Source organism: Hyla sarda, chromosome 3 (genome assembly GCF_029499605.1).
Source record: "Hyla sarda isolate aHylSar1 chromosome 3, aHylSar1.hap1, whole genome shotgun sequence".
Classification (NCBI taxonomy): Eukaryota; Metazoa; Chordata; class Amphibia; order Anura; family Hylidae; genus Hyla; species Hyla sarda.
The window spans coordinates 336,321,182-336,345,081 of NC_079191.1; the positions used below are offsets into that span (position 1 = coordinate 336,321,182).

At 41.2% G+C, this 23,900-nt stretch overlaps 1 protein-coding gene across 10 annotated transcripts in view; it reads left to right on the forward strand.

Annotated features, from left to right (window-relative positions):
* UTRN (utrophin) overlaps positions 1-23,900 on the forward strand; it is a 702,825-nt gene that overhangs the window by 358,684 nt on the left and 320,241 nt on the right. The window contains exon 1 of one of the 10 annotated variants that reach the window (XM_056567379.1): positions 6,529-6,665. The exons of the other annotated variants lie outside the window; for them this stretch is intronic. Within the exon in view, the coding sequence (XP_056423354.1) occupies positions 6,591-6,665 (75 nt within the window). The 5' untranslated portion in view covers positions 6,529-6,590. Of the gene's footprint in view, positions 1-6,528; positions 6,666-23,900 lie in introns of those variants that run through there. 10 annotated transcript variants of the gene reach the window in all.

Below are 23,900 nucleotides of genomic sequence, written 5' to 3' on the forward strand. Positions count from 1 at the left end.
TTTATAGTCATTAATGAGACTAGTAGTGCTCCCAAGTATCCGTGGTGTGTATTGTTCCCTGTATGTTTGCTCGGCCTAAGCTCGGAGGCCCTCACTTGTTGTATCCAGTTGGTTTATATTTTATATGTGTAATGACTACAATAAAAGTTATATTTTATTGAAGCGGTAGTGTGCAAACTCTTTTTTTCTTCTGGTTGTGGCACTCCATAAGCATGTACACTTATCTTTTGATTTAAATAAGAAACTGACTTATATGAGTAAGCAAGAAGAATTTAGCGTTTTGCTTTAGACATAATCTTACGTTAGACATGAACTGTCAAAAAAATATCATAGAACACACAGGGGCTATAATATAATGGACATATTTTCTTTATATATTTGGCTAGGGGCACGTTAAACATAAAGAAAACCAACTACTGACCAACTGCAATCCCCAAAGCTTCCATTTGTCTCCAGGTTCCAAGGTGAGCCATCTTGGTGAGTCACTGACTAAGATGGGACAGCATTGGGGCCAGTGATTGGCTGAGCGGACAGTTTGCAAAGATGGAGCCAGGAAGTGGTGATGAGCAGGGACTGGGAGACAATGGAATGGGAGCAGCAGGGGATTGAGGTAGATGAGTATGACTTATTTTTAAGGTTAATAAATATAAAAAATGTTTTGTCCCCAGATGACCCTTATTAAATCTGGGCAAGAAATTATTTTTTTTCCCTAATGTAGATCTTCAGTTGGCAATGTTGTTCATGCTTGTTCTCAGTGTTAAAATGTTCATGATGATATGTTACCTATGAGCCCAAAGGTAGTCAGTGTGCCACCATATGGCACCCTATTTTCCACGAAGCTCCAGATTTTCCTCAATCTCCATACAGTAGTTTATTCTCAAAAGAAATTGTCCATCTGGAATCATAGAAATATTAAAGAAGGTATTGCATACAAGGTTCACCTGCTTGAAAATGAATTGAATAATATGTGGTTTCAGTATATTTCCCAAGGGAGGCTGTATTCTTCCTTTCCCTACATGAGAAATTGAGTTGCTTCCTTAACCTACAATTGTACCTTGTTATTGTAATTTCATTTATAGCCCATACATTTTTCGTTTTAAAGTGCACTTTAATACTGCATATTTTTTGGAGGCTTTCTGTGTGATGAAAAGATCTTGGTTTGTGCAAGAAAGATGTTCGGGAGGCACTCACCAGTAAAGTAAAATGGCAATTTCTTTATTGTTCGTGCATTAAAAGCAGTTATGCAGGACAAGGACGCCACGAGCTGCACCTCTCGTAACTACAGCTGTTTTACGCCGCCCTGGAATTTCATCAGGTTACATTATCTCACCTGTGTACGGGAAGATTTAACTTCCCAAGTCATGTGACATGGGTGAGAGGGCGAGTACATACGAAACATTATAGAAAATATTAAAAACAATGAGCAGGTGCATAATATAGTATTAAATAAACATGCTTAAATCAGATCTAACATTCAAACCTAGATTATTCAAAGCTTCAGTTTTTATAATCCATTGCGCTTGTTGCAATAGTAGTTTTCTTCTGTCCATGCCATCTTTTCCATTAACTCTTTCAATGCCGCATACTTTTAAACAACTATAATCATTGTTATGAGCTTCTTGATATGATATGAATCGGGGGGCTCCTTTCCCCGTTTTCATAAAATAAATGTACTCTCTAAAGTGAGTATGTAAAGCACGTATAGTGCAGCTGACGTAAAAAACGGCCGCAGGTGCAAAAGATGGCATAGACGACGAAAGACGTGTGACAGCATATACAATCCTTAATAGTGATATTTATTCCTACAATATTCAGGTATTTACCCGTATACATATAAGAACACCAGGAGCAGGATCCGCATTTGAAATTGCCCTTCGATACAGTTTTTCAATCTAAAGGAGTCCCCAGATTCATATTCTATCTTAAAGAAGCTCATAACAATGTGAATTCAAGTAGAGAAAACAGACATGGTTGCACATCTACATTTTGTATTTTGATTTACTTTCTTCTTAGCATATTTTGATCAAAAGGTACAAGCCCACTCGTTCACTGGGCACTGGTGTCGCAGCGGTGGTGGTCGCCACCCAGTGCTACACCATTTTATTCTAGGGACATTGGGGACCCATTCTAAATAGATGGTCTTGATGTGGCAAGTGGGCTTATACTTTTTGATCAAAATGTATACTAACAATATGTTAGTTTTTGAATTTTTGCTGAGAAGCAATTAGATCAAATTACAATTTGTGGATGTGCGACCATGTCTGTTTCCTCTACTTGAATTCACAAGCTCATAACAATGATTATAGTTGTTTAAATGGACACTCTCATTAAAACAAATTTTTGCTATTGCTCTCCTTATGGTAAATAAAAATTATTTCTAATATACTTTGTTTAAAAAAAATGAAGTTTTCCGCCATCTCATACACACCCCCCCCCCCCCCCCCCCCTCAACACTCCAGGCTGCACTTCCTGTGTTTGGGCTTTGGTCCAAAGTCTGTGTATTTTTCTTTACCATAAGGAGTGCAATAGCTAAATTTGTTTTAATGAGAGTGACCATTTAAAAGTATGCGGCATTGAAAGAGTTAATGCAAAAGATGGCATGGACAGAAGAAAACTACTATTGCAACAAGAAGCCCAATGTATTATAAAAACTGAAGCTTTGAATAATCTAGGTTTGAATGACATATCTGACATAAAGGGGTACTCCAGCCCTTGACTTCTTATCCTCTATCCAAAGGATAGGGGATAAGATGTCTGATCGCGGGGATCCCCGTAATCTCTTCTGCAGCACCTGCTTGTCATCATCTGCACAGAGCGAAGATCGCTCCGTGCTGATGACTCAAGATACAGTGATGTCACGACCCCTTGTGACGTCACACCCTGCTCCCTCAATGCAAGTCTATGGGAGGGGGCGGGGCCATGACATCACGATACTCCGGCCCCTGTATCATGAGTCATCAGCACAGAGCGATCTTCGCTCCATGCAGCTGATGACAAGCAGGTGCTGCAGGAGAGATTGTGGGGGTCTCCAGCAGCAGGACCCCCTCGATCAGACATCTTATCCCCTATCCTTTGGATAGGGGATAAGATGTCTAGGGGCGGAGTACCCCTTTAAGCATGTTTATTTAATGCTACATTATGCACCTACTGATTGTTTTTTATCTTTTCTATAATGTTTTGTATGTCCACGCCCTCTCACCTGTGTCACATGACTTGGGAAGCTAAAATGTTCCTGTACACAGGTGAGATAATGTAACCTGATGAAACTCCATGGCGGAGTGAAACAGCTGTAGTTACGAGAGGTGCAGCTCATGGCGTCCTTTTCCTGCATAGCTGCTTTTAATACACGGAAAATAAATAAATTGCCATTTAACTTTACTGGTAAGTGCCTCCCGAACATCTTTCTTGTACATACTTGGATTTTACTTGCCTTCATTTTGGGATTTGAGCACCTCCATATTCGGCTCCATGTTTTCTCGCCACGCTAGGGCTTTCCTAAACGGACTTGCCGGTTCGTTATATGCGCTAGATAGGTTGTGCCGCTACCAGTCTCTACAATACTGTAATAAAAAGATCGTAGACCAGGGATAAAAAACACACCAGGGTAGCAGTTTAGTCGGTGTTTGTTCAGTATTTCTTATTCTGACTTGAGTGTAATGGCCACAGTAACATTTATTCTAGCATTGTATTTGGTTCTTCTAAAAAACTGCAGTCTTACAAAGAACTTAGTAAAATACAAAAGTACAATACCATGAGAACTGTGCTCGCTTTCCAGTGAGTGGTAATGTATGTTGGAGATTTTCCGCTATCGATTCATCTCGTTACAAACAGCTTCATTTCACAGCTTGAATCTCAGGGAGCGGACGACACAAAGTACACTATATATAAGCAAATTTTGGTGACTGCTTTGTCTCATTTCTGAGAGAAGTTGTCCGTAAAGCGTTGCAAGATTTCTGTTTGACTATATATTGATCTGGAACGTTTTGCCGAGCAATAGGAAACGTTTTCTATTATGTGCTGTTTCCTTTGATAGTGGAAGCTAGATTTATGGTGACATTTTCTATGTGTTTTGAGAATTATGGCTGATGAGCTCTTCATTTAAAGGCAACCTGTCGGTTGCTCAGAGAGGGCAATACAAAGTAGTGATAAACACACTGATTCCAGCAGACCTTGACAAAGTGTGAGTAACACAAAACGTCCATAGGCAGGAGAGTAGTGTGTCCTCTGTGATATTTTATAGCTTGTTATACACATGAAATACAGGATCAATATTGGATCAAGGCCGCTGGATTGCATCTTTTATTTTGTGCTCTATGATTTCACTAGTCTGTCTCTTATTTGTAAATATGCAGAGGTTTTAGAAAACACAATGCAGGCATTATGAGACACTAGTCCTACTCTCATGAGTAGGTTTAAAGGGGTACTCCGCTGCTCAGCGTTTGGAACAAAATGTTCCGAACGCTTAGAGCCGGCTTTCGTGACATTGAGGGGGCCGGACGTGATGTCATGAGGGGTGGGGTTATGACGTCACGAGCTCCTGGCGCCGGTTCTAAGCGTTTGGAACATTTTGTTCCAAATGCTGAGCAGCGTAGTACCCCTTTAACTCATACCTTATAGTTCTAGAATTGCTCTTCAATAATCAAACTGTGAGTCCTCCAGCACTACTGGATATTCCCACTTATTTTCACTAATATGTGGTTAGCCGCAGCTTGCATGACTGCTGTGTGCCGAAGTCTCTGGAGCCAGACTTAATTACCGTAAAAATCTAAGATTTTTAAGATAAGAATTTCAACTGAAAGGGGCATCGGTCTAGGAAGCATTCTGTGGAACCTCTGATCTAGACATTATTAAAGGGGTACTCCTGTGGAAAACCCTTTTTTTTTTTTTTTTTTTTTTTTTTTTTTAATCAACTGGTACCAGAAAGTTAAACAGATTTGTAAATTACTTCTATTAAAAAATCTTAATCCTTCCAGTACTTTTTAGGGGCTCTATACTACAGAGGAAATGCTTTTCTTTTTGGATTTCTCTTCTGTCACGACCACAGTGCTCTCTGCTGACCTCTGCTGTCCATTTTAGGAACTGAAGCAAAAAGTAACCTCCAAGGTGTCGACGGGATTCAAAGGCGCTGGACACACAAATGCAGGGATCTCAAGTTTCATCTCTCATGATGCAATGCGTTTCACAGTAAGACTGCCTGATCAGGCATGCCTGATGAAGAAGTATTACTGTAAAACGCGTTGCATCATGGGTGATTAATCCCGACGACACCTTGGAGGTTACTTTATTGCTTATATTGATTTGGATGAGGAGCGGCTGTAGGCACCTATATTCATTGCCCCTTTCTATTGTTACACTTGGCGGAGTGTAACTCTATGTGGTAAGCACCACTTTCACCACCCCAACTCCGTTTAACAATGGTACCACACTACGGAGCGCTGTCTGTTTTTTGTTTCATTTTAGGAACCATCCAGAGCAGCATATGTTTGCTATGGGGATTTTTTCCTGATCTGGACAATTCCTAAAATGGACAGCAGAGAACTGTGGTCATGACAGAAGAGAAATCCAAAAAGAAAAGATTTTCTCTGTAGTATACAGCCCCTAAAATGTACTGGAAGGATTAAGATTTTTTAATAGAAGTAATTTACAAATCTGTTTTACTTTCTGGCACCAGTTGATTTAAAAAAATAAATAAATAAAAAAAAAAGTTTTTCATGGGAGTACCCATCTTATCGACTGTCCTATCATGTCTCTTTTGATAAATGAAATATTTTGTAAAAATAAGGGTCAATGCATGTTAAATACTTCCTCTAGTGTTATCATCTCATAGGTCTTATAAGCCTGGTAAAGTAGCTCTCCCCCAGAAAGAAAAGAACGTGCTCTCCATTGTCACCTATTGGAGGTAACATCCCTTTGAATCAATGTTCAATCCTTAAAGGGGTATTCCAGGCAAAAACTTTTTTTTATATATCAACTGGCTCTGGAAAGTTAAACAGATTTGTAAATTACTTCTATTAAAAAATCTTAATCCTTCCAATAGTTATTAGCTTCTGAAGTTGACCTGTTGTTTTCTGTCTAATTGCTTTCTGATGACTCACGTCCCAGGAGCTGTGCAGTTCCTATGGGGATATTCTCCCATCATGCACAGCTCCTAGGACGTGACATCATCATTGAGCAGTTTGACAGAAAACTTCAGAAGCTAATAACTATTGGAAGGATTAAGATTTTTTAATAGAAGTAATTTACAAATCTGTTTAACTTTCCGGAGCCAGTTGATATATATATAAAAAAGGTTTTGCCTGGAATACCCCTTTAAAGGGGTTTTCCCACAAAGCAAAGTTGGTAAAATCTTATGTGTGCCACATACATTATAAATGGGAAGGAGGAGAAATGTGCTGTTTTTATCTAATGTATTTTACATCCCTGTGGAGTCCTTTTCCCCAATGGATCACTTCCTGGTTTCCTTCTCTGAGCTTTGACCCTACTGTTGCTGTGCAACAGAGCACAGACTTTCCCACAGTCCCCCTTGCTTACATCTGCAGTGGAGACCAATTTCCATTACCTTCAAGAGACTGCAGTTTAAATGTGCCTGCATGACCCACCTCAGTGGGTCCTCAGTGGGTATCAACCAAAGGCAACACTTAACAAAGGAGGCAAATGAAGGATTAGTAAGCTTATATCTATGAAATAGTACATTTTCAGTAATGCTTGTATATTTAAAATATATTTATTTTCTTAATGGGACAACCCCCTTTAAAAACCTTGAAACATGATTGGGGATTATATGCCAGGCCAGAATGTTGTTTCCTGCATTACAGTGCAAAAGGAAACAAAAACCTGAAACTTAAAGGGGTACTCCGCCCCTAGACATCTTATCCCCTATCCAAAGGATAAGGGATAAGATTTCAGATTGCTGGGGTTCTGCTGCTGGGGACCCCCAGGATCTCGGCTGCGGCACCCCGCTATCATTACTGCACAGAGCAGACTTGCTTTGTGCGTAATGACCAGTGATACAGGGACCGAGCATCGTTACGTCATGGCTCCACCCCTCATGATGTCACAGCTCGCCCCCTTAATGATGGCCGCCACACCCCTCCCATAGACTTGTATTGAGGAGCGGGTCATTACATCACAAGGGGGCGGAGCCATGATGTAACGATGCTCCAGCCCCTGTATTGCCCGTCATTACGCACGGAGCGAGTCTGCTCTGCGCAGTAATGATAGCGGGGTGCCGCAGCCGAGATCCCGGGGGTCCCCAGCAGCAGGACCCCGGCGATCTAACATCTTATCCCCTATCCTTTGGATAGGGGATAAGATGGCTAGGGGTGGAGTACCCTGTTAAACCTGCACAAGTTTGCCAGCATAACTATTACTTCTGTTCGTATTCAGGCAAAGAACTTTAAAAACAACAAAGAGCACGCGCTCAACACCACCCGGTCAGCTGACCTGCAATCAGCTGACTGCCTATGTCACACGCCACCGGGGAGCTCGCTGGAGAGAGTGGTTGCACACAGTGCGAATCCATCACCGCCTCCAGCTAGAGCTGAGGAACATAGTATTATTTGCAGGACTGTATAATTTGCAGGACCTTGCTGGTCATAGGACTAACAGAACACTTGTTGCTCAACCAGCGTATGGTCTAGCATATTCTCTGCTATTTCTTGGATCTGTTATCATCCTTTATATATGCCAGTAAATGTAAGACAAATTAGAAGATACCTCGTGTCTATGGAGATATTAAGTTATATTTAGGAATAAGTGAGTTGTTTTATACAGACACAACTGTAGGGTCCTGTGGTTTGTGTATACACGATTGTTTTTACACTATATATTTTAGATTAAAGGGATATTCCAGGAAAACCTTTTTTTTTTATATATCAACTGGCTCCAGAAAGTTAAACAGATTTGTAAATTACTTCTATTAAAAAATCTTAATCCTTTCAATAATCATCAGCTGCTGAAGTTGAGTTGTTGTTTTCTGTCTGGCAACAGTGCTCTCTGCTGACATCTGTGCTTGTCTCAGGAACTGCACAAAGTAGAAGAGGTTTGCTATCGGGATTTGCTTCTAAATTGGGCGGTTCCCGAGACACGTGTCATCAGAGAGCACTTAGACAGAAAAGAACAACTCAACTTCATCTGCTCATAAGTACTGAAAGGATTACGATTTTTTAATAGAAGTAATTTACAAATCTGTTTAGCTTTCTGGAGCCAGTTGATCTATAAAAAAAAGTTTTTTTTTCCGGGATAACCCCTTTAAATTGGTTAGTTTTATTATATTTGTGTGTGAATCATTGTTTCTAGAAACACCAAACATCCAACATACAGCTATTTTGCAATAGGTGGTGAGCTGAGGACTGAATAATCCTTTTTAATATATTTTTTTTTTTTACAATTTCACATAAAGAAACACATTGACCCAAGTTATGCATTTTTGTAATGGCTTCTGTGTGCCTTAGGTTTAGGCATTATGGAACATACACATTGCAAGGTAATATGTTCTAAAGGCTATGTCACAAGCTTCCTCTATTGATCACATTATTCAGTCATTCTTTTTTTCCTTTGAAGTTTGGGTTTTGCAGGTTTGCAGTGAAGTTGCTCCTGGAATCCCCTCCCATGTTAAACAGCAAAACAGATTTAAAATGCTTAATGAGAAATATTCTGTATAAATGGGATGAGAGTCCCTGTGCTATTTATAGGGCTTTATTAATTTGTCACTGTTTGTTTTTCCAGAATCTGTATCTGTAATTTTCCTTAAAGGGGTACTCCGGCGCTAAGACATCTTATCCCCTATCAAAAGGGCGGGACGACCGTGATCTTCCACGCCGCACCCCGTTAGAATCAGCCCCCGGAGCGTGCTACCTCCGGGTCTGATTACTGGCGATCACGGGGACGGAGCATAGTGACGTCACGGCTCTGCCCCCTCAATGCAAGCCTATGGAGGGGGTGTGACACGCCCCCTCCATAGGCTTGCATTGAGGGGGCAGAGCTCACACGGGGGCAGAGCCGTGACATCACTATGCTCAGTCCCCGTGATCGACAGTAATCAGACTGATTCTAACGGGGTGCGGCGTGAAAGATCACGGGGGTCCTCAGCAGCGGGACCCCGCGATCAGGCATCTTATCCCCTATCCTTTGGATAGGGGATAAGATGTCTTAGCGCCGGAGTACCCCTTTAAGAGAGAAACAAGCTCTTTTCCCTAGACTAAAAGATTACCATCTGAAAGGATCTCCTGCCCTCTAGAGAAGAACCACAACATGGGTGGGCATTGTAAGGGGCAGAGAGGCCTGGTACTGCAGAGGAAACAAATAGCTCTCTGGACATTTCAAATCAATACTTCATTAGATAAGACAATTTGGAAATAATTGAGAAATAAATGGCTGTTCTTAGAACACTCTGGCTTTTTTACACAGAAGTATTGGAAGTTTGTCTTTGTCAGTCATGATTGATTGGAACTGGTGAAGGATGGGACACACACTGGCCCTGTAGTCTTTCAGACTTAAGACAATTGAGATGTGAGAAATGACGATCAGAACTAGTCATCATTTCACATGGAAATACTTCACATTTTCTTCTATAACATAGTGACATAGTAGGGTTGAAAACAGCATAAAACTTTCCACATTCAGCCTAGCTCCCTATGAAGTGATGGCCCCTATTTATTTAAAGGAACACTCCAGTTTTGTTCTCGCCTTCACTAGTCCTACATCACCATCTGTTTCATTCCAGCACAGCTGCATTCATACGTTTCAATTCTGTAATTGAGTCATGTGATCACCAGCCCCAGAAAATGAGTGTTACATGTGTCAGAGGAAGAGGTCTGTCCTGGGATGACATCATCAGCTATCAGATCCCTCCTGATCGCTCATAGAACTCAACCAGATCTGTATGCTGCTGCTGCTATCTCTATGTGATCAAAATATATAGTAGTTACCCACATCCTCTGAGGCTGTGTTTACACATTACATTTTTTGTGTGTTTTTTTCTGTGTTTTTGCAGTGATTTTCCGGAAATCACAGGAAAATGGCGCTATTTAACTGCAGGTGCTTAAATCGATGTAAAAATGCATAATTTTACAACAATTTTTTTTTAAATAACAGCAGCATTTGGGAAAGGGTACTGGTATTACTAGAAAAGGCTTCCATTTCACAAGCTTTGTGATGGGAGGGCTGAAAGTGGGCAGGATCTAAAAGCTAGGGCAGTACACCCTTTACAGTTTCTTTTCTTTTTTGTGGTCTCCATCTATACAGTTTTCCTAAATCTTAAATATACAGATTAAGCCTAATGAAAAGAGTCTACATAAGATCCCACTTTGGCAACTATATTTTCTTTATATTCTCGGATACAGCCCATATGATATTCCCCTGTCGACTGCCTTGGATCTGTTTTCCTCTCTCTCTCTCTCTCTAGCCTACATGTCCTGTCCTCCAAGTTTTATCGCCCCCTGTCTGCTATCTGAGCTAAGTGACAGGAAATTTCTAATAAAGACTATTTAGAAAGTTGCATCATTTTGCATTCAGGAAACAAATCAACAAGAAAATTCATGAAAAAGTATCCATAGCCTTTCATTTTGTTCATTTATCTTTAATTACTTTTTGGGGGGATTGACAATGAATTATAAATTGTAGTTTCTTATGAAGCTTTGGTCTAATGATACAGTATTTTCAACTTACAATGGTAGTTCTGGAACTAATTATTTTGCAACTTGAGGGAACACTGTAGTAGTATTTAATATATAAAACCATGTCAAAAGGGCTACACACATTGGCCCAGATTTATCAACACACATCGGCCCAGATTTATCAATCTGCCTGAAACCAAAACAGCCTGGTTTTGACCATAACGACCAATCACAGCTCAGCACTCTTTAAGATATAAAAGATGAACTGTGATTGGTTGTTACAGAAAAAACAGACCTATTTTATTTCAGGAAGACCTTTAGGTTTAAATCTGCAGTTAAAGTACATTCTGATAGGATTCATAGTTTATATATGAAATATTGTATCTGAAAGCACCATTTGTGAACATAGTTTTATGTGGAAGTCTAGATACAGAATTATGAAGGAACCATTTATTGGTACAGTCTGGAATGTTTATTACGATTTAGTCAAACATTGAGTATACAGGTAGGGTTGGCAGTCTGCCCTATATACCGTTTAGGGCATATAATTAGCGTGGCTGCTTGGCCTCCTGCAGGGCGTACAAGGTCATGGTGTTTGTCTGCAGCTGTCACTTAGTTAATAAGGCTGCTGTCTTTATTAACATGGAATTTAGTATATATTTTTTTTTACCAGCCTTTTAACCCTTGCATTCTTTGAAACATAAAATACTTGTTCCTGTTATATAGTTTTCTACAGGAACACTGTCAGTTCTACATATTAGGATATAGTGTTTCCGTCATAAAGAACTGCAAAGCCCTCCGTCATATAGTGATACTAAAGAAAGTTTTCTCATTGGCGAATCCAAATCCAAAAACAAATTAGTGTCTAAATAGCTCATTGTACATAGCTGCACAGCAGCCAATTCATGCAGTCGTGTTATCATGTGTATAGATACCAGATTGTAAACTTTTCAGCTGCAGTTAATAGTTTGCTAAATTCTTGTGTGTTTAACCCATGCTATGTTTATTGAAGCCATGTCATGTTAAAACAACTTAAAGGTTTACGGACTGCGAGTTCTGACGGACTGCGAGTTCTGAAGTTGGAATTTAATCTGAACATTTCTTATCTGCCTTTTGAGGAGAGTTGTGAGATCACCATACATTAGAGGGGCATTTTTAGAAAGCATTTACCTAATGTGTATGGCCAGCTTTAAAGGGGTACTCAGCCCCAAGACAAAGAATTGGGGGTGAAAAAAATGTCTGATCGCGGGGGTCCCGCCTCTGTGGTCCCAACACACGTCACGCCACCCCCCCCTTGTGATGTCATGCCATGCCACCTCCATTCATGTCTATGCCCCCTCCCACAGACATGAATTTAGGGAGCATGCCGTGGCGTCACAATCCCCGCTAAGGCAACCCAATGTTCTAAACATACTGTTTAGAACACTGGGTGCTGCACAGAGATTGCAGGGGGGGTCCCAGAGGTGGGACCCCCAGGAAGACATCTTACCCCCTATTCTTTACATAGGGGATAAGATGTCTATGGGCAGAATACCCCTTTAAGGATTAGAAAAATATGACTATTTTCTCCCAAAAACAGCACCACATCTGTCCCCAATCTAGTATGGTAGCTCACCTCCGAACACGTAAATGTGGCTGAGTTGCAATATTAACCACAACTTCTGGAAAGGTGTGGTGCTGTCTTTGGAAGAGATCGTCTGTGTTTTTTCTAATCCTGAACGACTTCTTTAAAGGGGTACTCTGGTGGAAAACATTTTTTTTTTTTTTTCAAATTAACTGATGCTAGAAAGTTAAACAGATTTGTAAATTACTTCTATAAAAAATTGTAATCCTTCCAGTACTTATCAGCTGCTGTATCCACCTGAAATAGTTGCAAAGTTCTTTACAGCCTTACCACAGTGCTCTCTGCTGACACCTCTGTCCGTGTCAGGAACTGTCCATAGCAGGAGAGGTTTGCTATAGGGATTTGCTCCTACTCTGGACAGTTCCTGACCTGGACAGAGGTGTCAGCAGAGAGAACTGTGTTCAGACAGAAAAGAACTATACAACTTCCTCTGTAGTATACAGCAGCTGATAAGTACTGCAAGCATTAAGATTTTTTAATAGAAGTAATTTACAAATCTGTTTACCTTTCTGGCACTAGTTGATGTGAAAAAACAAATAAATAAATAAATAAATTATTTTCCACCAGAGTATCCCTTTAAGACCTATGTCGAAAATGTATCATTGGCTTTACCCTGCTTTTTTGGTGGTCAGTTGTCACACAAACTTTTGCGCAAAGGCTGATAAAATTGCAAAATGTTTGCATAAATCATTTACATTCTTATAATTAACAAAAACTGCATCAATAAAAACTCTTTCAATGCATCCTTCTTCTTAATGGTGTTTTTTGTTTTATTTTATCCAAAATGAATAAAGAAATAAAAATAAAAGGTGTCATAGAGAAGTTACAGGTCTTGAGCCACATCTACCACCAGGTACCATACATACCAGTCTATAGGATTGCATGAGAGAAAGATGCAGAGCTGAAAATATTCACTTAAATTACATTTTCAACTCTTTTCCTTTCTATTGTTTTCCTCCAGCGACTAATCCTGATAGATTTAATTAAATGTTCAGCGGTTCCCTTGATGCAGTCATGGTTCTCATGCTGTCTGAGGGAGGTTTTGTGAAGGAAGGTGTTTCTCACATTCTGATGAAAGATGCAGAAGAAATCTAATCTATTTCAAGTGTATATGATAGTTGTCTCTCTGAATTGAAGCTTGGGAGTTTGGGTATTTGCAAAAGAACTGGAGAGCTCTGCTATGGGCTAGGGGTGTTGGTAGTGACAGGATTAGAAGGTGCAACATTATGAAAAGACATATGTTGACATAATAAAAAAGTTAGACTCTCTATAAGAATTTACTATAAGAAAAGGAATCTTTACTCTAGCCTGACAAGGATAGACTTTTTTTTATTTATTTAAAGGGGTACTCCGGCCCTAAGACATCTTATCCCCTATCCAAAGGATAGGGCATAAGATGTCTGATCGCGGGGGTCCCGCTCCTGGGGACCCCTGCAATCTCTCATGTAGCACCCACTAGGGCTGGGTGGTATACCGGTTCATATCGGATACCGTTTCCCCCCCCCCCCCCACGGTATGGATTTTTGCCCATACCGCTATACCGGTCGGGCCCCTCCCCCACCCTCCAATTAATTATAGAGCCCAGCCAGCAGAGCCCTCACCTTTCCCGGACCATGAGCAGGGGGTCTGTAGCAAGTAACAAGCGTGTGCCCGGCTTCCAGTCATGCCCGTACACTCTGGAAAATATATCTATAGTTCTGGAGTATTGACAGTCCTTCAGAACCATAGAGGCAGTTTCCAGAGTGTACGGGCATGACAGAAAGCCGGGCACACGCTTGTTGCTCGGTGCGTGATGAGCGGAGAATCCTGTAACTGGTGCCCCTCTCCGTGTAACGCGCTCCCTCCCCGTGTAACACACTCCTTCCCCGGCGGTATACTAGAATTGTCCCTCCCTCCATGAAAAGCAGCTGCCGGCCGACATCAGCCGGTGAGACCCGTGAGAAGGCGGGGTGAGTCGGGCATGACATGTGTAGCCAACACCGGGGGGGGGGGGGGCTTGGGGGGTGTAGGAGAGCGGTAATACCGTGATACCACCATAATTCAAAAAAATACTGTGATATTAATTTTAGGTCATACCGCCCAGCACTAGCACCCACCTGTCTCAGCTGCACGAAGGGATGATCGCTCCGTGTCTGAAGACTAACGTCCACAGGGCCGGAGTATCGTGAAGTCAAGACTCCGCCCCCTTGTGATGTCATGCCCCGCCCCCCTAAATGCAAGCCTATGGGAGGGGACATGTGCACTGCAGCTTTGGTCATTCTGTAAAAGACTGATGAAGATAGCTAAATGCTGTACACAACTTGGCTCTATGGGGCAGCTTCATTAAGATTGGAGTGGCAGTGAGCATGCCTGACCACCATTTCATTTTTACAGGGGACTCGGGAAGCCATTGTTGTGCAAAATAGTGTACATTACTTAGCTGACATGGCAGTCATAAAGACATTGAATGGACTGGCACTAAGCATGCTTGATTAATGCTCTGTTCAGACAAGGGACTTGGGACACCATTGTTGTGATGCTGACTTTGGTCCACTTTTGAAATCTACTTCAAAGTAAACATCAGAACTGGAGCAATGGATGAAGGTAGCCTGTTTTGATAAATTACATTTTCTTTTACATCATGTGGACGGGTTAGTACTTGTGCATCACTGACATGTGGAAATGATTTCCCTGGGAAGCATTATGGGAAGAACGAAAGTTGACAGACAATGTGATGCTCTGGGCAATGTAGTGACCGGTTGACTGGGTAAGGAGGTGGTATTCTCAAAGAGGTGGCCTTCTGGAGAAGTTATGCTTTTACCCAACCTTTTAAGCTAATGTGGTACTTAGTTTAGCATCCAGGACAATAGCAAATAGCACTGGGGTGAAATGCTTTTAGATTGGTCCCTTTTGCTTATATGTCTGGAGGATAAAAGTAAATAACACCAGTTGTTCTGATTGATTATTCACCAGTTGTTAAAGGGGTTATCCACCATAAGGTGATTTTAGTACATACCTGCCAGACAGTAATGGACATGCTTAGGAAGGATCTGTGCTTGTCTTGGGGCTAAATGACTGTTGTGAGATTACCATAATGGTGTGGCTAGCTTTTTGTGAACTGGGTATTTCCTGTTGGATTTTGTTCTCAAACTACAAGTCCCATAGTTCCATGCTTGTAAGTATGAGGTCACTTTCCTCCCTCCCACACATCAGCCACCGCACCCATTGAAACACAAATGAGTTACATTCCATTCAAAAGACCAGTTTTTACTAACCAGGGTGCCTACAGCTGTTGCAAAATGATCTCTCTCCCACCCAGCGGTAGCTCCACCCATTGAAGCAAATAGGCTCCCTCTGATCACCTGACTAGTGATGTCATGTCTTGACGCACTGCAACCTGGGAAATTCCGAGACCTGAGTAATGTTGTATGCTGTTAAAAATTAATATTGGGGCAAAGAATTGTGAGACCACTGTCACACACAGGTAGACACTATAATATGAGCTACACTAATTTTACAGCCCTTGTGCATAGTCAAATAAAAAAAAAATCCTGAAATACCCCTTTAAAGGGATATGTAATTTTTGGAGGAAATTCTTACACATTATAAAACGAATTGAAGCTGATTGGACTACTGAATAATGCTACGCACATCCAGAGCCTCATTCAGATTTCTGCCCATTAGGTCCAATCATGCGCTTTCTTAGAATCAGAATTCCCTCTTATTTGAGTTATGGCTGAGGTCAGCTGTTAAGCCTGCGATTAGTCCAGAACCCTATCAGTACATCTCAAGCAATTTCCAGAATTAGGTGGAGATTACCTCATGTTCAGTTCCTTTTATTGGGTTATTGTCCCTGATGAATCTGGCTGCTGTCACTGAGATGGGAAACACGAGAAATTAAAGGCCAGTTAAAGCGTAGCCAAATTTTTATAGGTAATGTTTTAGATCAACACGGAATGGTGGCACTGACAGATCTGTTTTGTGAGCCGCATGCGGGGGAGTTTAAAAGACGCCTTTGGCATATTCCAAAACCCGTAGTGTTCGGCGTTTATTGGGAACAATAAAACAGTCAGATATAGGAGATTGCTGCTGAGATAAAAGATGTGCATGGCAGTAGCGCGCATATATTATCATTTATCTGAAGGTACCTGCTTATTCAAGAGGCTATAATAGCACAGAATAATGGAGGTAAATGTGTCATTTTATGCAACGCAATGCAAAGCTTGAGATTTTAGGAGAAAATGCTCTATGAATAGGAGCGGTTATAATACCAGTCTGAAAATCTCGCTGCTGGGGACTTGCAATGCTCTCTAGGTATGAATCAGCACTTCTCTGATGCATACAAATCTTTCTATATGGGCATCACTAAATTGGGTGCAGGGGTAGCAGATACACCTGGGTTGTGATGCTTGAGGGGGAGCTAAGGTCCTCCTACTACAGTGTGTCATAAGAAACTAGTATTATAAATGGCACATGGGGGGGATTCTGTGAGATTGCCCTAGTGCCCTATAGTATAAACACACATGCAGATTATATATATATATATATATATATATATATATATATATATATATATACTGGAACAAAGAGAACAGCAGCAACTCCGGATAATGTGCAAAAAGTGATGTCTTTATTCAAAAGGACATGGCGACGTTTCGGCTTGCTCACCAAGCCATCCTCAAGCCTTTGAGGCTTGAGGATGGCTTGGTGAGCAAGCCGAAACGTCGCCATGTTCTTTTGAATAAAGACATCACTTTTTGCACATTACCCGGTGTTGCTGCTGTTCCCTTTGTTCCAGTATCTACAGAAAAGTCTTTAACCAAGACTATTTACAGACATCACCCGAGCACTTTATAATTTTGGAAGTGCTGTTCTCCTTTGTGCTTTTATATATATATATATATATATATATATATATATATATATATATATAAAGGACCACTACACTCCAGTGTACATCAAAGTATATTGACACAAATCTTACATACAGGATCAGACTACACAGAATTTGTTTGTAGTCTGTAACTATGAAAACACAACACAACATTTTTTAATTGATATGTTTTTTATTTGCATACATAACCATATGCTTTAAAACAACCACAGTCATTTACAAAACAGTTCAGTTATTGAAGCTTGCAGGATTTTGGAGGTTTTGCTATGCATATGTATTTTTCCAAAGTAAGTTTTTGACTTATTTAAAGCACCACTTTATATTTGCACAAAAGTTTTAAAGCACAATCACTATTTTTGAAGGAAAAATTTGTGACCTTTGGGGCATTTACGATACCTACGCCAAGGGGGCGTGAGGGAGGGATACAAGAGGCTGGAGGGGAATTGCCAGGAGCGTGATCCTGGCTTATAATTCTGCATCGGGCACAAGGGCAGTCGTGGCACCTCAGGATTTACTAAGAAGCATACAGTGATGCTTGGCACAGGAATAATAATTGGTAAACCACTAAACAAATCCCACAATGAGTTTGCCAAATGTTTTTTTTTTTTACAAGCGTACCAAGTTTACTATTTAAAGCCTATAGAAATAATACCTGAAATTATATCCCTGGAAAAAAAAAGTGTATCTTGATTTTTTTGTAAGTGAAGTCTGAAGCACCATATGAAATAAACAATTACCAGTCTCATCCTGTACCTAAGATGCCCTTTTTATAAGTAGGCCAGTAAGTGTCTTATATAATGCATGTAATGTTTCTGCCTCATAATGGAGCTCTAAACATGAGAGGCGTTTATTAATAATTGTCGCAATCAAAACTCCTTTCAAGCCTACAGGTTTACCTTGGGAGATTAGACTCTTAATGGCAATCTTTCTGGTCATGTTCCAAAAAACCATTTACAAAGTTTATTTTCCTGTAAGAAATCACTAAGTTTTAATCACAACAAGAATATTGAATCTGGCGATGGAGTTGTTTAACATGCATATCAAGGCAGGAAAATAAACTTTTGATATATTTTAGATTAATGAATGTTGAATAACTTTCCAATAGCATGTTAATGAAAAATATGCTTCTTTCTATTGTATTTTTCCTGATCAGTCCTGTCAGCAAGCATTTCTGACTCATGCTGGAGTCCTAAACACTCAGAGCTGCCAGCCTGCTTTGTTCACAGCCAAACAGGCTGTGAACAAAGCAGGCTGACAGCTCTGAGTGTTCTCCTTTGTGAACAAAGCAGACTGGCAGCTCGTAGTGTTTAGGACTCCAGCATGAGTCTGAAATGCTTGCTGCCAGGACTGGTAGGGAGACCCCTAGTGGTCATTTCTTCAAAGTGGAAAATTAAATAGTAAGAAGCATATTTTTTAATAACATGCAATTGTAAACTTATTCTGCATATATTAATCTATAATATATCAAAAGTTTTTTTGATGAGAGGTACCCTTTAAAGTGTAAATTCAGCGTTGGTCCCCTGCCTGTCTCCTCTGATGAATGGGATTTGTGCACAGAACTTTCTGGGTATCATACGGTTTCCTAGGCAACTGTACCACCTTTCGTAAGCTGCATCTACGTATTTTTGCACAATTGGCAGGAGACCAACTTTTGACCACTTTAAAGGTACCCCTGAATTGGAAATAGTTTTATGACTTCTTTCTCCGATTTGAACTGTAAACTTCTCCTGACTTTTTGAGACAGAAAATATCTATATAGCGACTCTCCTGACTTTTTGAGACAGTAAATATCTATATAGTGAATCTCCTGACTTTTTGAGACAGTAAATATCTATATGCCATGTGCCTGAAATCTCTGAGACACTGAATGGCAAAGACAATATTACCAGCAGGTAATAAGAGCATAAGAGTAATATGTTCCCCTCAATAAGCTTGGGAAAGCACAAGTCAAACCAACAGCCAGATAACTAAAATCCAACATGGATCCATTCCCCCAGCAAATTTCCCAAGGTTGCTTCTAGCGACATTAAAGTCATATGTCAGGAGATCATGTCATGGTGGACATCAATCCGCCATGCGTAACAGTTCCTGTAGATACATTGGGAATATCTTCCTTACTGTGTCAGTTTATAGTCAACCAATGCAGTGTTTATGCACATTTGTCAGAATACATATAGAAAGAGTCCTATGCAGTGCGTGCAACATAGAATATTCAACTGAAAAGCCATGGAGCTCAGTTTCAGTATTTCTTATAGGAGACACCGACAGATAGCATTATATAATGAAAGCAATATGCTTTAGTCTAGTCTACCAACTATTCCTATGCTGAAGTGCATAGAGTTTATAAAAAAAACTTTTAAAGGGAACCTTTCTCCATAAAATGCTATCTAATCTATCTGCATCATGTTATAAAGCAAGAAGAGCTTGATTGATTAAAATCTTCTATTTCTGTTCTTATGAGTCCAGTGAACAGTGTCACTCAATGATAGGACCACCCAGAGATTTATTTAAAAAAAAAGACAACTTACACTAATTATTTTCCCACAATAATATATATTAATCTGCTCAGCTCTACTTGCTCTATAACATGATGCAAATAGATTAGATAGCAATTTCTTAGTGACAGGTTCCCTTAAAATAAAGTATTTAACTTAAAAAGTAAAGAATATTTCTCTCTAACACTAGAAAAAAGATCCTGAAAAAAAACCCTTAGGAGAAATAGTTTAATAATCTGTGTAGTTGTATCTGTTTATAGTTTGTATATGTTTTATAGTATTTATAAAAATTGGCAATCAACATGATACCTGATCCTGAATAGCATATGAAAATATGAATAGTTGCAGTATTTTTATGACCTTACGACAAGCATACTGTGTGGTTAAATGGGTGCCGTCAGATTCAAAAAAGTTATGCTTTACATCTTAGTAAAACACTTACTTTTTTTGTTCACTTCATATAATAATTTGTATAGAAATCCTGGCTTTTAAAAAAAAGACCACTATCAACCAGAACTCAATCCCATCCAGCTGCAGCATCATCTTTGTCTCAGCTGAAGCACAGGCTGGGACAAAGTCCAGTAAGTGAGGTTGGGACTAGCACTCCTCTATGCTTACTCCCATAGGCGTGCACACGGGGTGTGCCGGGTGTGCCTGGGCACACCCTAATCAAGCCCAGGGGGGGGATCCGCGGCCGCTACCTAGCAGCCCACAGGGGGCTCCTCGTCACATTCGGGACATCCCTGTGTCCCGAAAGATCTTTTCGGGACACAAGGATGTCCCGGTTACCTCTATTTCTGCTCACACAGCGCCTGCCATGTGGGCGGAACATTCACATTTCCCGGGCGGACTAGCTTTTCTCCTGCACACTGCCTGATGTCTGTTGCCATGGAGACGCAGACGCGGCAGAATAGAATAGAAAAAGCAGGAAGATGGCGCAGGACGTGTCTGGGGCTAAATTCACTTTTCATCCCCTTGAGAACCGGACATTTAACTTTTTGGATAACAGAAGCAGCCGGGAGCTGCTGACCAAGTGGTAACTAATAGTGTGTGCCCTTCTGCTCCCCACCATGTGTATAGCAGTGTTTGCCAATCAGGGTGCCTCCAGCTGTTGCAAAACTACAACTCTCAGCATGCACGGACAGCCTTCGGCTGTCCGAGCATGCTGGGATTTGTAGTTTTGCAACAGCTGGAGGCACCCTGCTTGGAAAACACCAGTGTATAGTCTATAACAGCCATTGTGGTTAACCCTTTAATGACCAGTACTGCCTTTCATCCTATATACCAAGGGGTGTCCAACCTGCGGCTCTCCAATTGTTGCAAACATAGGCGTACCCTAATAAAGCCCTGGGGGGGGGGGATCCGCGTCCGCCACTGAACAGCCCGCAGGGGCCCCGTCACATTCCCCTGTTACAAAGATCTTTTCGGGACACAAGGATGTCCCTGTTACCTTTCTGCGGCGGCCCCCGCGTTAACTTTAAAAACGCAGGGGCCTCCGGGAGGTAGTGCACGCAGGGATGTCACTGACGTCCCATGCGTGCGCCCATAGCAATGGAGGAGCGGAGCATCGACGAGGAGAACGAGCTGGCAACACCTCATCTTCAGTGTTCTGACCACCGCTCCTCCAGTCCCGGGATCTACTGCTATGGTCTATAGGCCGGACCGGAGGAGCGGTGGTCGGAACGCTGAAGTGGGGCAGTACATAGGCATACAGCCTCCAGCCATATACTGTATATGGCTGAAGGCTGTATGTTTGTGGGGAAACTATACTGCACCTAATGTGGGGGAACTATACTGCCAACCTAATGTAGGAAACTATACTGCACCTAATGTGGGAAACTATACTGCACCTAATGTGGGGAACTATACTGCACCTAATATGGGGAACTGTACTGCACCTAATGTGGGGGAAGTATACTGCACCTAATGTGGGGGAACTATACTGCACCTAATGTGGGGGAACTATACTGCACCTAATGTGGGGGAACTATACTGCCAACCTAATGTGGGAAACTATACTGCACCTAATGTGGGGGAACTATACTGTACCTAATGTGGGGGAACTATACTGCACCTAATGTGGGGGAAGTATACTGCACCTAATGTGGGGGAACTATACTGCACCTAATGTGGGGGAACTATACTGCACCTAATGTGGGGGAACTATACTGCCAACCTAATGTGGGAAACTATACTGCACCTAATGTGGGGGAACTGTACTGCACCTAATGTGGGGGAACTGTACTGCACCTAATGTGGGGGAACTATACTGCACCTAATGTGGAGAAACTATACTGCACCTAATGTGGGGGAACTATACTGCACCTAATATGGGGAACTGTACTGCACCTAATGTGGGGGAAGTATACTGCACCTAATGTGGGCGAACTATACTGCACCTAATGTGGGCGAACTATACTGCACCTAATGTGGGGGAACTATACTGCACCTAATGTGGTGGAGCTATACTGCACCTAATGTGGGGAACTATACTGCCAACCTAATGGGGAGAACCACTGCACCTTATGTGGGGGAACTATACTGCACCTAATGTGGGGGAACTATACTGCACCTAATGTGGGGGAACTGTGCTGCACTTAATGTGGGGGAACTGTACTGCACCTAATGTGGGGGAACTATACTACACCTAATGTGGGGGAACTATACTGCACCTAATGTGGGGGAACTGTGCTGCACTTAATGTGGGGGAACTGTACTGCACCTAATGTGGGGGAACTATACTACACCTAATGTGGGGGAACTGTACTGGCAACCTAATTTGGGGGAACTATACTGCCAACCTAATGTGGGGGACTATACTGCCAAACTAATGTGCAGGGACTTTTATGTTTATGTATGTGTGCATGCAAGCAAAAGTGTATTTGTATGTGTGTGTATATAATATATATATGCATGCGCGCAGCGTGAGTTTGTGCTTTAGGGTGCACACCCTAATGCAATAGGCTGCGCACGCCTATGGTTACTCCTGTCTATCAGACTCTTGGAGAGGAAGGGGTTACAGAGCAGCCTGCATTGATTGGATAAATTGAGCCAGCACAGCAGACTCAGGGAAGAAGGGAATGCATGGTGACTGAGGACGGGCTTAGTTCTTGCCCTGGACACACCCCTTACTGAGCAGCCAATGTCAGAACAGTGAGCAGCAGAACAGGGGGGATTTGTGAGCCAAATACAGAAGCTAGACACATAAAAAAGACATTTAAAGCATGTGCATGACATAGTGAGAAACATATGAAAACATTTTTATTTTCTGTGATATGACGGGTATGCCTTAATTCAAGTATTTTTTTTAGCAGTTCTTTCATATTATTCACAGACTCATAGCAAGCAGTGTTTTATGTTATAAGTATAAACTACTGTTTCCCAACCAGCCTGCCTCCAGCGGATGTAAAACTAGTTTTGTAACAGCTGGAGTCACCCTGGTTGGGAAACGCTGGTATAAACCATTGCATTTTTGGGCATCCAAATAGGAGCTGTAAGTAATGACTCAGGAGGAGCTATTTTCTTTATTGAACTTGCACTTATTGGAGATGTTGATGGATAGTGACGCTCCCATAAAACTTTATAGCCCACTCTGCATAGTAAATATGGGAAGTGAACTCTGATTTGTCGTCCTATAGACATCTGAGCATAACACACAGGCTAGTCCAAGCTGTGAATGGGTTATTTTATTAACTGCAAATTGTAACAAAGCTTATTTTGGTGGAAATTTGCCTCTAATCTGACGGAACAGATGTTTGCTTGGCAAGTATCACTGCGACATATGGCAAGATATTCTCTAATCTCCATCTTAACATCTAGTTTCTTGTTTCTGCTACAGTGTGCCTTTCTCCTCTCTTTTATCATCCTTCTTTATCATGTAAAGACTTAATGATAACGTTCTAATCACTGTTCATTCAGGGCGATAGCTTTGTTCTATTCTGAATTGCCTTTTTTTACGGCTTCCATAGTATAGTCAGTAACCATGTTTGCTATTCATAATCTATGTTCTGTCTTTTCTTTCTATTCTGACTTTGCTGAATAGCTTTGGTAAAATAGCCATACTTTTGAAAAATTGAGGCATTAGTATGTATAGTGTGGTGCAATGGTGGAATCATGGGTAATTTTATGAACAATTGATAGAGACGTTCATGTAGGGGGGTGGTGCAGTCTGCATCGTCTATGGCCATTCAGATAAGAACTGACTCATTGTCAGTCTGAAGAAAATAGAAACTTTTCTTTGACCTTCAAATATAGAAGCCAAGAAGGAGCTCGGTGTAGTATGTTGGAGCTAT